This window comes from Nannobrachium achirus (assembly GCF_963921795.1).
Source record: "Nannobrachium achirus genome assembly, chromosome: 3".
NCBI lineage: Eukaryota > Metazoa > Chordata > Actinopteri > Myctophiformes > Myctophidae > Nannobrachium > Nannobrachium achirus.
The window spans coordinates 35,530,024-35,543,089 of NC_137812.1; the positions used below are offsets into that span (position 1 = coordinate 35,530,024).

The window sequence follows — 13,066 nt, forward strand, 5'->3', positions numbered from 1 at the left end:
ATACATATACAATGGTAAGTTTCTCAGGGACACAATGAGAACTGAGAACAGAGAGGATGAGGCTGAAGAGGGTGAGGAGGAAGAGGATGAAGATGAGGAGGAAGATGAAGAGGAGGAGGCTCCAAATGCTGCTGCTAAACTGAAATGCCAAGGTCATGAGCATGAGAACAGGCGTCTAACAGATAGAGGGTGTCCTTACACAGCAGCTGATCTGGAGCGAGGGAGGGCGAGTGCCAAAGTGCGGCCTGTCTGGAGCTCTGAGCAGCTTCGAGACAAACCCTATGTCATATGACGGTGTCACACTCCAAACACGAGCCGACCCACAAGACCACAACGTGTCGTGTACAGAACACCTTGTAGATCGGCTGTTTGCCATGGGACACAGTTGTTTATACAAGGAAGCATAATCTCGTGCGCCCCTCTCTCGTGCTGTAAACACAAAGACTGAACACGGCACAGCAGACACACCAGACTTGCTCTGTACGGTAGAAAGGCAGCGCTGCACTGAATGTACGCACATTTAATCACAACAACTTAGGCAAATCTGAAAAAGGGGGGAAAATATATATTAAAATTTTCAAATAATTAAATAATATAACTCTGGACCTACATGTTTTTTTTTTTTAATATTCAAACGTCTACTCTCAAACAATTCAAGAATTGTATTAATAAACTAGAAAAGGTTCCTCGGAGCACAGGTCTCCGCCAGGTATGGTAGGTCAGTGGTTCTCAACCTGTGGGTCGGGACCCCCAGGGGGGGGTCCCCAAATAATTTTGGGGGGTCCCCAGATGATTAACTTAATGTGCAACATTGTTTTCTCACTGAACATTAAACAAACTAACATAAAGTTTATAGAGAGTATATGCACATTTCCAAAGTGACAATTTAAAGGGGAAGACCACCCATTTTCAATATTGAACTATGTCATTAATATAACTTAGAGGAGTTGTGTGGAAATAGAAAAAAAAGTTCCCCCCCTTCTGTGTTGCCTAGAACTGGAAGATTGATTTTGGGGTTTGTATTGTAAAGTACAATGGTGTGATGTCATCAAGTTGTACTTTACAATACAAACCCCAAAATCAATCCCACAATTATGTTGGCCAATGTGTGGTCACACATTTTGGATGTACAGTACTCACACTTACCCAGGGACCAATGCAGTGCATTTTGGTCAAGTGAAGTGACAGGAGCATGTACCTGTCTTTTTCACACAGGAAACCCTGCGTGAACAACATGCAAACTCAACACAGAAAGTGTGATTCAAACCCAGGATCTCTTTGCTGTGAAGCAACAGTGGTGATTTATGATCACCAGTCAAAAGGAATGTGAAGAGTTGGCTGAAATTGAAAACCTTTAAATCATCATTTAGATCTGTGTTTGAGGCATGGCAACAAACCAACCAGACTGAAAAGGCATAGCAGGACAATAGCTTGCTTATGTATTTCAACCATTTTAATAATAAAATGTTACTACTTATGTTGTTTAATTTTCCACACTGTTGTCAAACAATGGAACAAGCCCTCTGGGTTTTTTGTGTACTTTTTACAAACTGTTAATAAAGTATTCAATCAAACTTTCCTCACTGTATGGCTGCAAAGCTTTCTAGACATATGCCTATATCATTTGTAGAGATAATATTTACATGGAAAAGATGTTGATAATACAGATTATGCACTATTCAGCAGCACTTTGATAAATATTATATCACTGTGAGGAGGGTATTATGTTTTTTGGTCAAAAACATTGACCAAGTTCCTTGACATTGTTGGGGGACTGATTAGTGAGTATTGTGCTTCCACCTAGTGCTAATATTATGGAACTACAAGCAGGGCATTTTCTATCATGCACAATAAAATGTAATGCTTGTTGTTAGTTCCTTGACTTTTCTGTAGTGTGATTTCAATGTCAAGTTTTGACACCCAGTATTCTCTCTTTTGTGCACAGAAGAACAGGTTAAGTATTACAAATAGAATTGGGTGATTTAGTCAAGATTAGTTTACAAAATACTAGTTTACTTTACTCCCTTGTTATGCTTAAATGCATTTTCTACTCTTACATCATAAAATATGCGGCAGCTTCGAGTGAGTCCTCGCAGTTTCTGCAGAAACTGCTTTTCTAGTTACAAAATAAATTAGTTTAATGGCTCTCGCCACTCTGTCTGTGACCATTATGTAAGTGAAATACTTGGTCAAAGAACTTATTTTGTCTAAAAGTAAACATTTGAGGACAAATACATAATAAACACACGTGCACACACAAAATATCAAATTAGGCCTACATAAAACACACGATTCAATGACAATATACTTTGATTAACTGTTGCAATGCACCCCGTATAAGTTAAGTTATTGTGAAAACAGCACAACAACCATGCAATATTTATCCAAGAAAAAAAAATCACACTTGTGTGAACTGAGCGGTGGAGGCTGCGTGTGTGTGTGTGTGTGTGTGTGTGTGTGTGTGCGTGCGTGCGTGCGTGCGTGTGTGTGTGTATTTGTGTGTGTGAATGTGAGTGTGAGTGTGCCTAGCTGGCCTGAACAACAGCGCCCCTCCCTAGGGGGTAGCCTACTAACTTTACATAATCATAATCAGGTAATTTAGAAAAACGAAAGAAAACTAAATCAGCCAAATAGTCCAACAGAAAAGACTTCAAGACAGACACTTGTAGGCTAATATACTCAAAACGTGTGCTCCTCTGAGTGCAGATCTCTGTCAGGCCTGGTTGCCTACCCAGGTGGACTGTGTGGACAGGAGGAAACTGTGGTGGAATTATGCAACTGATTGTGTTTGTGGTGGCCCTTATAGTAATATTTTATCCGTTTGCTTGCTGATAACAATGTTGCGTCTCCACCCCTGCGCCCACTCACTGGGCACTTTATAGAGAGAGACCCCTCAACATATGATTCCATTGTGGGTATACAGTTATAATTAGTGTGGTTGCCTATAGGGCAACCACACTATTGTTCTCTTCCAACTTTATAGAGTAACACTTTATAGTGTAAACCCCAAAACCATTTACAGAGTAAACACCCAAATTCCATTGAGTTCAATGGAGGAGTGGTGCAAGCTGGAGGAGTGGTGTAAGCTTGAGAATTTTGGCTATCCAGACTATAAATAGGAAACCACATCCACCACAACCATCTTTCTAGTTACTTGCGCCAGCAGAGCGTGCAACTACTGTGTTCGGTGATCGGTGCTGTCTGTAAGTCAGAGCCTTTAGCCAATGCGGGAGCAGCGTTCTCGGTGACGTCACGTCACCACCAACCTAAAAGTGTCGTCACATACCCACATACGCACATGTCAGACAGCCAGATACAGACAGCACCGATAACAGTACTTGCGCGCAAGTTGGCACCTCAACAGTCGAGTTTATGTCGATATGTAGCCTATGTTTTTTCTAAGAAATAGGCCCACCCACAAATTTGGGAAGGAAAATACTGCAAAACGGAGTAGTGTACCAGTAAGACTCCCTAATCGGGAGATAAGCGACCGCTGGTCGCTTATCTCCACAAATAGGCCAAAAGTTTGTTTTACCAATTATCAAGACATACGGGCAGTTGACAGTTTGCCATGGTTACTCATTGAAGTTGAATCTCCATATATGGAGATAACCTACGCATCACACTAAGTCTGACCTCACCAGCCCATATTTGGGCATGAGCAACTTATGTCTCCATATATGGAGATATGATGACATCACACAGTCCTCAGCCGATGATGTGGCGTGATGTCATACAATACACAAACGAGCCCTACAGTATAAAGGGGCAATTCTTGCCAGGAAAGAAGCATTTCTTCGACTCAGACCTTATCGCCAGGGTTGGCTTATAGCAGCTGTCGGTAGGACCATATATGGATTCTGTTAGTGTGGATCTCCTAACAGGGCATCATCTGGGATACAATCCCTTTTATGCCCATATATGGAGATCCCTAACAGAATCCCTTTCATGCCCATATATGGAGATCCCTAACAGAATCCCTTTTATGCCCATATATGGAGATCCCTAACAGCATCCCTTTTATGCCCATATATGGAGATCACTAACAGCTAACAGAATCCCTTTTATGCCCATATATGGAGATCCCTAACAGAATCCCTTTTATGCCCATATATGGAGATCCCTAACAGAATCCCTTTTATGCCCATATATGGAGATCCCTAACAGAATCCCTTTTATGCCCATATATGGAGATCCCTAACAGAATCCCTTTTATGCCCAGTTGGTTGCTAGGGTAAAAAAACATGGTTGCTATGGTAAACAGTTGGTTGCTAGGGTAAACAGTTGGTTGCTAGGGTAAAACCATGGTTGCTAAGGTGGTTGCTAACGTACACTAACAGACCAGCAACAACAGACTGTTGCCACAGCAACGTACACAAAGGTTTGTGTACACATGTGGTGTGATGTCATACTGAAGATATATGACATCACACCGTACACAAACAAAGGTGTGACGTGTGACGTGTGACGGACGGACGGACGGACGGACGGCCGGTGGAGGTTTTCATAGTAAACTGCTCCCTGACGGTCGCAATCAAAACCCTGATACAATTTGATCATATGATTCCAGAAACATGAGTTTTGGACAATTGTTGTAGAAAAGGTAGGAGTAGTAAATATAAGTAAATAAACCCAACATGGTGGAAAACCTAGGTGGAAATGGGCATGGCTTATATTGTTTCATGGTCCAAGGAATCCATGGATTTCTTTTAAATACAACCTACAGTTCAAGAGTAGGCAAGAGTTAAGGGGGAATTGTGGTGCAGTTGCTATAGCGCTGTCGCCTCACAGCTAAAAGGTCCTGGGTTCGATTCCCGCAGGGGAAGCTGTTGGCCAGCCAGGGCACCTGATGGAGGGGAAAGGAACTAGTTGGAATAACATTCCTTCCACATGCTACGTCCTATCGGGGAGACTCCCCCCGTCAGGTGAAAAGAAGCGACTTGGACTCCTGCGTGCATAGTAGGAACCATGAGGTCAGTTGTTGCTTTCCCCAGGTTGGCAGAGGGAGTGTGGTGCCCAGGATTAGACAATTGACTCTGGGTGAAAAAAACAACAATTTTAAGAAAAAAATCAAACCCAAGTTTGAAGTGAGCGGTGGTGTGTGTGTGTGTGTGTGTGTGTGTGTGTGTGTGTGTGTGTGTGTGTGTGTGTGTGCGTGCGTGCGTGCGTGCGTGTGTGTGTTGCTCACCCAGGTGTGTGTGTGTGTGTTGGGGGGGGGGGGGGGGGGGGGGCGTGCACCCGTGTGTGTGAGAGTGTGAGCCATACTTGCTCACTCAGGCCAACACTGCTATTGCAGTTGATGCTCAGGGCAGACTAGACTCAACAGCACCTCTCTGGTCACACAGGGTACTCAGGCTACATACACCAGAGGCTACATACAGACAGACAGACACACACGGATACACACACGGCCACGCTATGGAGACGGTGTGACCACCGCTCAAAAAAGAAGAGCATGCCAAAACATGAAGCACGATGTTATAGTGCCACCATGAGGCCAATTTGAAAAATTGGGTGAAGGAGGTTCTTCCTTGGCCTAGGTCAGTGAGTGCAAAGTTTCACTCTATAGGTCCATCTGTGTCTGAGGTTAGCTGTTCACACTTGACAGACAGACTCACTCACTCACTCACTCACTCTCTCTCTGCCACTCACAAGTATCTTGAAGAGAACAAATTGATTTATGAGTTCCAATCTGGCTTCAGAGAATTACATTCCACTGACACATGCCTTATCTATTTGAACGACTGCATCAAATGTGAGGTGGACTTGGGCAAATATTGCGGCATGGTCATGCTGGACCTCCAGAAGGCATTTGACATCTATTCTGATTGACAAATTAAAAGCTATCGGTCTTGATAGCGCAGCAGTGAGGTGGATGCAATCTCACTTGTGGAGTTCCACAAGGAAGCATACTAGGGCCTCTATTGTTCCTAATATATGTAAACGTCATGTCATCTACTTTTGACATTGCAGGTTGAAAAGGCCCTCAAGATCTGCACCTGGCTCGATGACAACAAACTATCAATACTATCAATACTATCAATCATAACCTCAGCAAAGTCGATAACTTCACAATCAAAGTGGGTGATACTGTAATAACAAAAAAAGACGAAATCATATATCTGGATTGCATCTTATAGAGAAAACTTTTCCAGTGAAAAGATTACTACTAAGGTACTAAAAAAAGAGGATTGTCTTTCTAGTAGGCTATGCATACAGGCTCGTTTCTTTGTTAAAACACCCTGTTGTGACACTAAAAACGTTTTGGGGCGTTTTGCGGATTCAATGTGGGTTAAAAAGGTTTCCTATGTAAACAAGCCATAAGGCTTTCTTGGATCTCCTTTTAGTTGACCGACCTTGTACCTGTGAACTGTTGTCATCGTGAACCTGTACCCTTTCCTATGCAAACTTCTAATAAAATCTTCAATCAATCAATCAATCAATCAATCAATCAATCATTGACTCAAAGACTCTCATGGGAGCACATCCCCGGCCTGGCGGAGATAATAAATAAATAATGACATAGCAGCGCATACCTAAACGCAGAATGCGTAAGAGCTGCGCTCGCGTGTGCGTGTGTTTGCGCGCGCAGTTACATTGGTTGTAGGCTGATCCTCCTCCTCTCTGTGCGGACGAGGGAGGCGCGAGCGGAGCCGAAGCAGGAAGGAAGGAAGGCTAAGGAAAGGGAGGCAGGCTGTGAATGCTAACAAGCTCTCGTAGTCATATAGCTCCATAGGTTGCCTTTTCTAAAACACCCAGCAATGGAGTTCAACGACGACCACTATTGAAATATACTATGCGCCAGTGCAGAATTCGCCTAGCGCGCGTTGGATATACCTACCATCGTTGGCAAGTTGTGTAAAATCCTCTTTTTCCGCCGCCGAGTGAAATGTATCGCGACTGTTCGGGTTCCACATTCTGACAATGGAGATAGAAAATATCGTGGCCAACACGGTTCTCCTCAAGGCAAGAGAAGGTAAGAGCAGCCCAGCTTCATCATGACACACACAGACACAGGAGAGAGAGGGCAGACCTTACATGAGACTAGCTTTTGGTTGCCATCCTTGGATAATGCTTGAGATCTCTCTCTTTCTCTCTGCCACTCTCAATTTCTCTCTCTCTCTCTCTCTCTCTCTCTCTCTCTCGCTCTCTCGCTCTCTCTCTGCCACTCTGCCTCTCTCTCTCTCATCCCTCACTTGCCTTCCCTACGCAGTGGTTTTCCTCTAGGTGAACACAGTTTAGCGTTGAAAACAGCTGTTTGTGTACTAATCGTGTAGAATAGGCTAACACGAAGGCCTAACTGATGTGAGAGTGTGCAACATCGCGTAATGATGACAGTTTTACATTAGCATATGTCAAGCAGCTATTCCCCCCCCCCCTCCATGAAAACAGTCGATCCATTCAGGATCTTTTGCAACGATAACACACGCCGCTCTGACATTTTTCGTTTACAGATTTGACCAATATCAAGTTGAACATCTAGCCTTGGCTACGCAGAGTCTGAAGTGCCATGATGTCCTCCTTATTACTGATACATAACATGACTGTCAATCATTATATTATATTATGAAAGAAGACCGTCTTGGATCCATTTGTCACGGTAGCGTCAGTGTGGTTCTGATTTATACATCCTAATAGGGAGTGTAGCCATGTTCAGTGGCGTCAGTTCAGCAAAAGCTAAGGTATGGCAACATGACTGGTGTCTTGCACGCGCGCGAGGACACCAGTCATGTTGCCATACCTTAGCAACAGGCACAATGAAAAGTACATTTTTTTATTTACCCCTGTAGCCAAGGTATGGCAGCTGCCATAGCTTGCCATACCCAATTGACGCCTCTGGCCATGTTGCAAAAAATAATGAAGGAACGTGTGTCACATTATTTGACGCAGATTTAGTAATTCCTCTGCACTGCCATCAACCTAGACTAGAGAAAGAGATTATGAGCTGCTTTGGGAATAGGTTTAATTTATGTGGGAGTTGTGGGGGGTGACTGAGAGAGGACTTTAGGGTCCCTGCAAACATGGTGCTGTATAGCTGCCTGCAGTGGTGTAAAGTAACTGAGTACATTTACTTAAAGTACTGTACTTGAGTGCAATTTTGAGGTATCTGTACTTTGCTTGAGTATTTCCAATTTCCAATACTTTTACTTCTACTGCACTACATCTCAGATCCAAATATTGTACTTTTACTCCACTACATTTATTTGAAACTAGTTACTAGTTACTTTGCAGATATACTGTACATAAATTATAATATTATTAATACACTAGCCACTTTATACCTAGGCTGTAGACGCGGTGTGAGCTTGTAGATCTGCTATGTATAGTCATTCTGTACTTTAACTTTTGGTTCTGAATCTTCTGATGCCAACACAAGTACATTTTGAATTCTGGACTTTTACTTTTAACAGAGTATTTGCAGTATTGATACTTTTACACTTAAAAAAAATGTCAGTAGGCCTACTTTGCCACGACTGTACTACCACACACATACTAGCCACCCCCAATCCCGCTGCCTCTACCTGGGAGTGGGGAGAGATAAGCCACTCCAGTCCCGGGGTCTCATCTCATCTGGAGGGAAATATCGTTTGACAATATGAGCACGAAGGCAGAGAGCAGAGGATACTTTGTAGCCAGTGAGTGGGTGGAGGCGCAACATTGTTATCAGCAAAGGATAAAAGGTTCTTGAAAGTGATTGCTGCTGGTCAACGTTTTTTTTACATTTCAAATTTCTTTCTTTTCCCCCTCTTTTTTTGCGTATAGAGTTGCGATCTAGACACGAATCAGGGGATATTGGGCAATTTAGTCTGACAGCATTAGGTGCATTTCCAGCCCAGAATCGCTGTTCTGAATGTTGGGTATATAGTATCTGTACGCATAGGCCTCCCCTGCCTTAATTCACATTATTTGACTACTTACAGAAACATCACTGTCTCGGTCTAAACATTGATATACTTGTGAATCGAATTAAAAAATGAAGATTCAGCTCTGTCAAGGTCTCTGTCTGACATTGACTAGAGTGACTGACAGAGGTTCACTTGTATTGTTGCATGGTACTGTCATTTTGTACTTACAGTACATGATTTTATTGTACATTCACACTTTGACAGGTTATATTTCCCCAATATAGTAGTTAGTCTTAAAACGTCTATTAATAAAAGTAAATTTAGCTGCCTGCTTAGATGTCAACATAGCAACACATGCTGTCCATGTAAAGTTTTCAGAAACAACTGCATGCATGCCACAAGGGGTTGAGTTTGGCACAAGGTAACTTACATATTAACATAAAACGTCCCTAGCCAATGTGTTATATGCTACAGAAATCAAATGAGTTTAATAGTTCTCTGATTTTGGCAAGGACACACGTATTGGACACGTTGGCATTTATTATAGGCCTTCCAGTGTTTTTGCTGTTCTTGAGGTTTTTCAGTAGTATGGCATAGATACCTTATTATCCCAAAGAAAATCACTCGCCCAGAGGCAGCACAGCAGTATAAGGATATTTACAAAGTTACAGAGAAGTATGAAAAAAGAATAAAAAATCACACCTGTGTGTGTGTGTGTGTGTGTGTGTGTGTGTGTGTGTGTGTGTGTGTGTGTGTGTGTGTGTGTGTGTGTGTGTGTGTGTGTGTGTGTGTGTGTGTGTGTGTGTGTGTGTGTGTGTGTGGATCATGTGTACCGATTTTTGTGACATTTGAAGAAAATATGTAGGAAAAGGAGCAAAAAGTGTGTTTTGGAGAAAATTCAAGATGGCGGAAAATCTATCATGGCGCAAATGGGCGTGGCCTATATGGGGAGATGCGTCATGACCCAAGGAATCCAGGGAAAAAATATTTTTAATTTTCCGACCTACGGTTCAAGAGTTACAGGCCAAAACGTAAAGTGGGGTGTTATGGCGCCACCATGCGGCCAAATGACACAATTATTTTTTATTTAATCCTTGAAATCATTATGAACCTCCTCTCCAAGTCTTGAAACTCTAGCCCCTATGGTTTGCGAGAGACAAATAATTGAATGTGAGTTTTTGCGATTCCCATTATAAGTCAATGGGGAAAATTAATTCACTAATAAATTAATATCAATTAAACTATTGAACCTTTCTCTTAGCAAGTTACTAGCCCACGATTCCCGAGTAAGCCGGTCGATTTGACATATGGCGCGAGTGTGTGGTGGCAAAACTGTGGGACTAGTAGCGTGCCGAAGTTTAGGAAGTTCAGGCTACATACACACAGACACACACACAGACAGACAGACAGACCCACACAGCCACGTATAGGGAGCCTGTGTTTCACACAGCTCCAAAAAGAACAGAGTACAGTAAAGAGCAAAGAAAGGGAACAATACATAAAGTGTCAAAAAAACTGTCAATGCTCAACGTGAAACAGCCAGCTTGAACAAAAAAAGCAATCCTAAAGCACAACTATCAATACAATGCTTGAAGTGAGTGTGATGGTAACATGTAGATGGGACAGAGGGAACCCCTGTCTCTCAACCATGCGAGACATCGACACCACCCTTACATCAGAAACACTTGTCCATGATCAGAGTCAGAGGCGAGGTTTTTGGCTTATTCAGCTAGTCACCTTAATTCCATATGGCATCAAAGAACCTGCTCAAACGCATGGTGGGCCAAGCATGCACACTGCTGCGCTCAGACTACCAGTTGATTTAAATGAGGTCACCCTGGTACAGTACCTCACTTACTTGGTACCTAGAAAATACTTTCCACACTGGTAACATGGCAGTGATTATCACATGAGTTGTTGAGGTTCAGGTTGAGGCAACACATGATGGCCAGGGATAAATATTGTGACAGGGTGTGCCCTGCTTTTAACGTTTGAAATGACACTTTGAGGGATGTGGTTTTATTGTTTGAGAGCCGTCTTGATGTATTTTCACATGTTAATTTAAGCCAGTCCTAAAGAGGAATTTCAGTGGATATTGAAATATATTTTTCCTCTGCCGCAGGCAAGCTCGGTTTGTTGAGGACATTCATTCACTTACTTATACAGTCTTTTTAACGTGAGAAACAAAAGGTTTGGTTGTTCCCAGGTTATTGTGAAGAGTAGTTCAAATCAGAGTTTTGGGCAGTTCAGTTAGACGAGGTGAGTTCAAACCTGTAACCACTTGCAACAGAATCCCTAAAGTCGTCGTTTTACAACATTCCATAACTGGACAGTCTACATCAAAGTGACTAGCAGAGACCGTTTACCTTTTCCATAGCAATTCAGTGTTTCCCCTAGGATGGAGTTGTAACAGTGGCGGGCTGGGCTCCTCGTGCATGCGTGCGTGCGAAAAAAAGGGTTTTATCCGGTTTTGTAGTGTTTTCTTTTTAAAACCAGGTTTCTATGGTTTATTTTTTAATTTAAATGTAATAACGACACTTTCCCTTTCCCTCCACATACTGTGGAGACAAATCAAACATAACATTGGCGCACACACAGTGGCTATGCCACAGAAACGTCAGAACCAGTGGTGTGCGGTCGCGTGCATGCATGGGGACGTGAGCGTTCGCCGATTGAAAAACTTTACTGTGGTTATTTAGAACCACAACAGCTAAAGTCCTTGTTTATGTCTGTCTATCAGTCATTGTTTCAGTGATGCAACACCATTGGTCGCTTTGGTTTTCTACTGGAGTCCAGTCCTTTACTCCAAATGAAGTCAAGTCAGTGACACTCGGTCGGTTTCTAAACTTTCTACAGCAGTGTTGTTAGTCTGGTTACCCCCCCACTCCATCGCTTTTATTGTAGGCAACAGATTATTCGGATTGAGAATCGGATATTACAGCGGGGAATTCACTGCACTTTTCAAACCAAAACACATTCTTGCGACTATCGAGCAGGCGCACTGCATTAGTGCCGTGGTCTACGTTACTGACAGCATTGTGACCCATAGAAAGCTGTTACTATAGGGTGAGCCGTTTTACAGGAGACCCATAGAGCATAGACCAAGGAGAGAATTAAAACACGGGTGGCCCAGTTATACATCGTCGCACGCCGGTGTGCGACGCATCTAGAAGCGCAAGAAGCTCCTCATAAAGTTTCCCCACAAAATCAAGCCGTGGTGGCCCAAAATGAAGGAGCAGCGGGGCGCCATGGTAAAATGCGTATAGGGGAAACACTGCAATTGTACTTGTCACATGATGTCAATCTACCTCCTTGATGCGCAAACTGCAGCACTTGACAGCACAACCTCTTCTCCCTTGTTTAATCTATTCGCTACATACATATTGTACTTATAGTCTGCTTCATTAAATATTGTAGAGTAGACAACCAACTAGCATTTCCAGCACAGTCCCTCCGGGCAATGGGCGTTATAAACAGCAGACAGGCCCGTCAGTCCTGGGTATGGGAACAAAAATGTGCATGAAAGATTTGACAGTGTTTCACATTAATATATAAATGTGGTTTGTTTTGTTGTATTGTTTTCCTAAACACTACACAGATTCAATGTCTGAAACTTGTTGCCTGCTATTTGGAAAGTCATATATGTTCACCCGGTGTGTCAACAGACATGTCAGTGACAAAATTATGTTTAGAATTTTGTCTGAAAATATTACACATTTGGTTTCATTGTGTCAGTAAATTAATTGACCATTTAGCCTTATTTATCATACAATAAGGTCAGACTGAAGAAGTCCTTTGTCCATCAATCGACTTTGAGGCTTAATCAGGAGTTTGGCCAGGGGTAGGCTGAGTGGTGGTGGACAATAGGCATTGCTCTTGTCTTGATGTTTTTATGTCTGCCATTTTTTGATTTGTTTTGTTTCTGTGTTATGTCGAATAGGTGTATGTGTTGCATACATGGCTGCTGGGTTGCAAGACAAATGTCAGTGTGAGCTGACAATTTATCGTATCATATCAGTGTAGCTTCAAAGGTACCTTGTAGGTCATGATCCTGACATCAAAAGCTAAATTCAATTGAATGTAAGATTGAATAATATAGATAACAGTTGGACATTATCATTTTAACCATCCTAATCTGACATCAGTATACACATTTTAACCATTACTTATGTCTATACTATAAATCTTTCAGGAAGATCCGTTTACCCCTAGCGTACGGT

At 42.5% G+C, this 13,066-nt stretch overlaps 1 protein-coding gene across 1 annotated transcript in view; it reads left to right on the forward strand.

Annotated features, from left to right (window-relative positions):
- Positions 1–6,715: 6,715 nt before the first annotated feature.
- LOC308281685 (G protein-coupled receptor kinase 4-like) overlaps positions 6,716–13,066 on the forward strand; it is an 86,187-nt gene continuing 79,836 nt past the window's right edge. The window contains 1 exon segment of the mRNA XM_080721931.1: positions 6,716–6,976. Within this exon segment, the coding sequence (XP_080578057.1) occupies positions 6,925–6,976 (52 nt within the window). The 5' untranslated portion in view covers positions 6,716–6,924.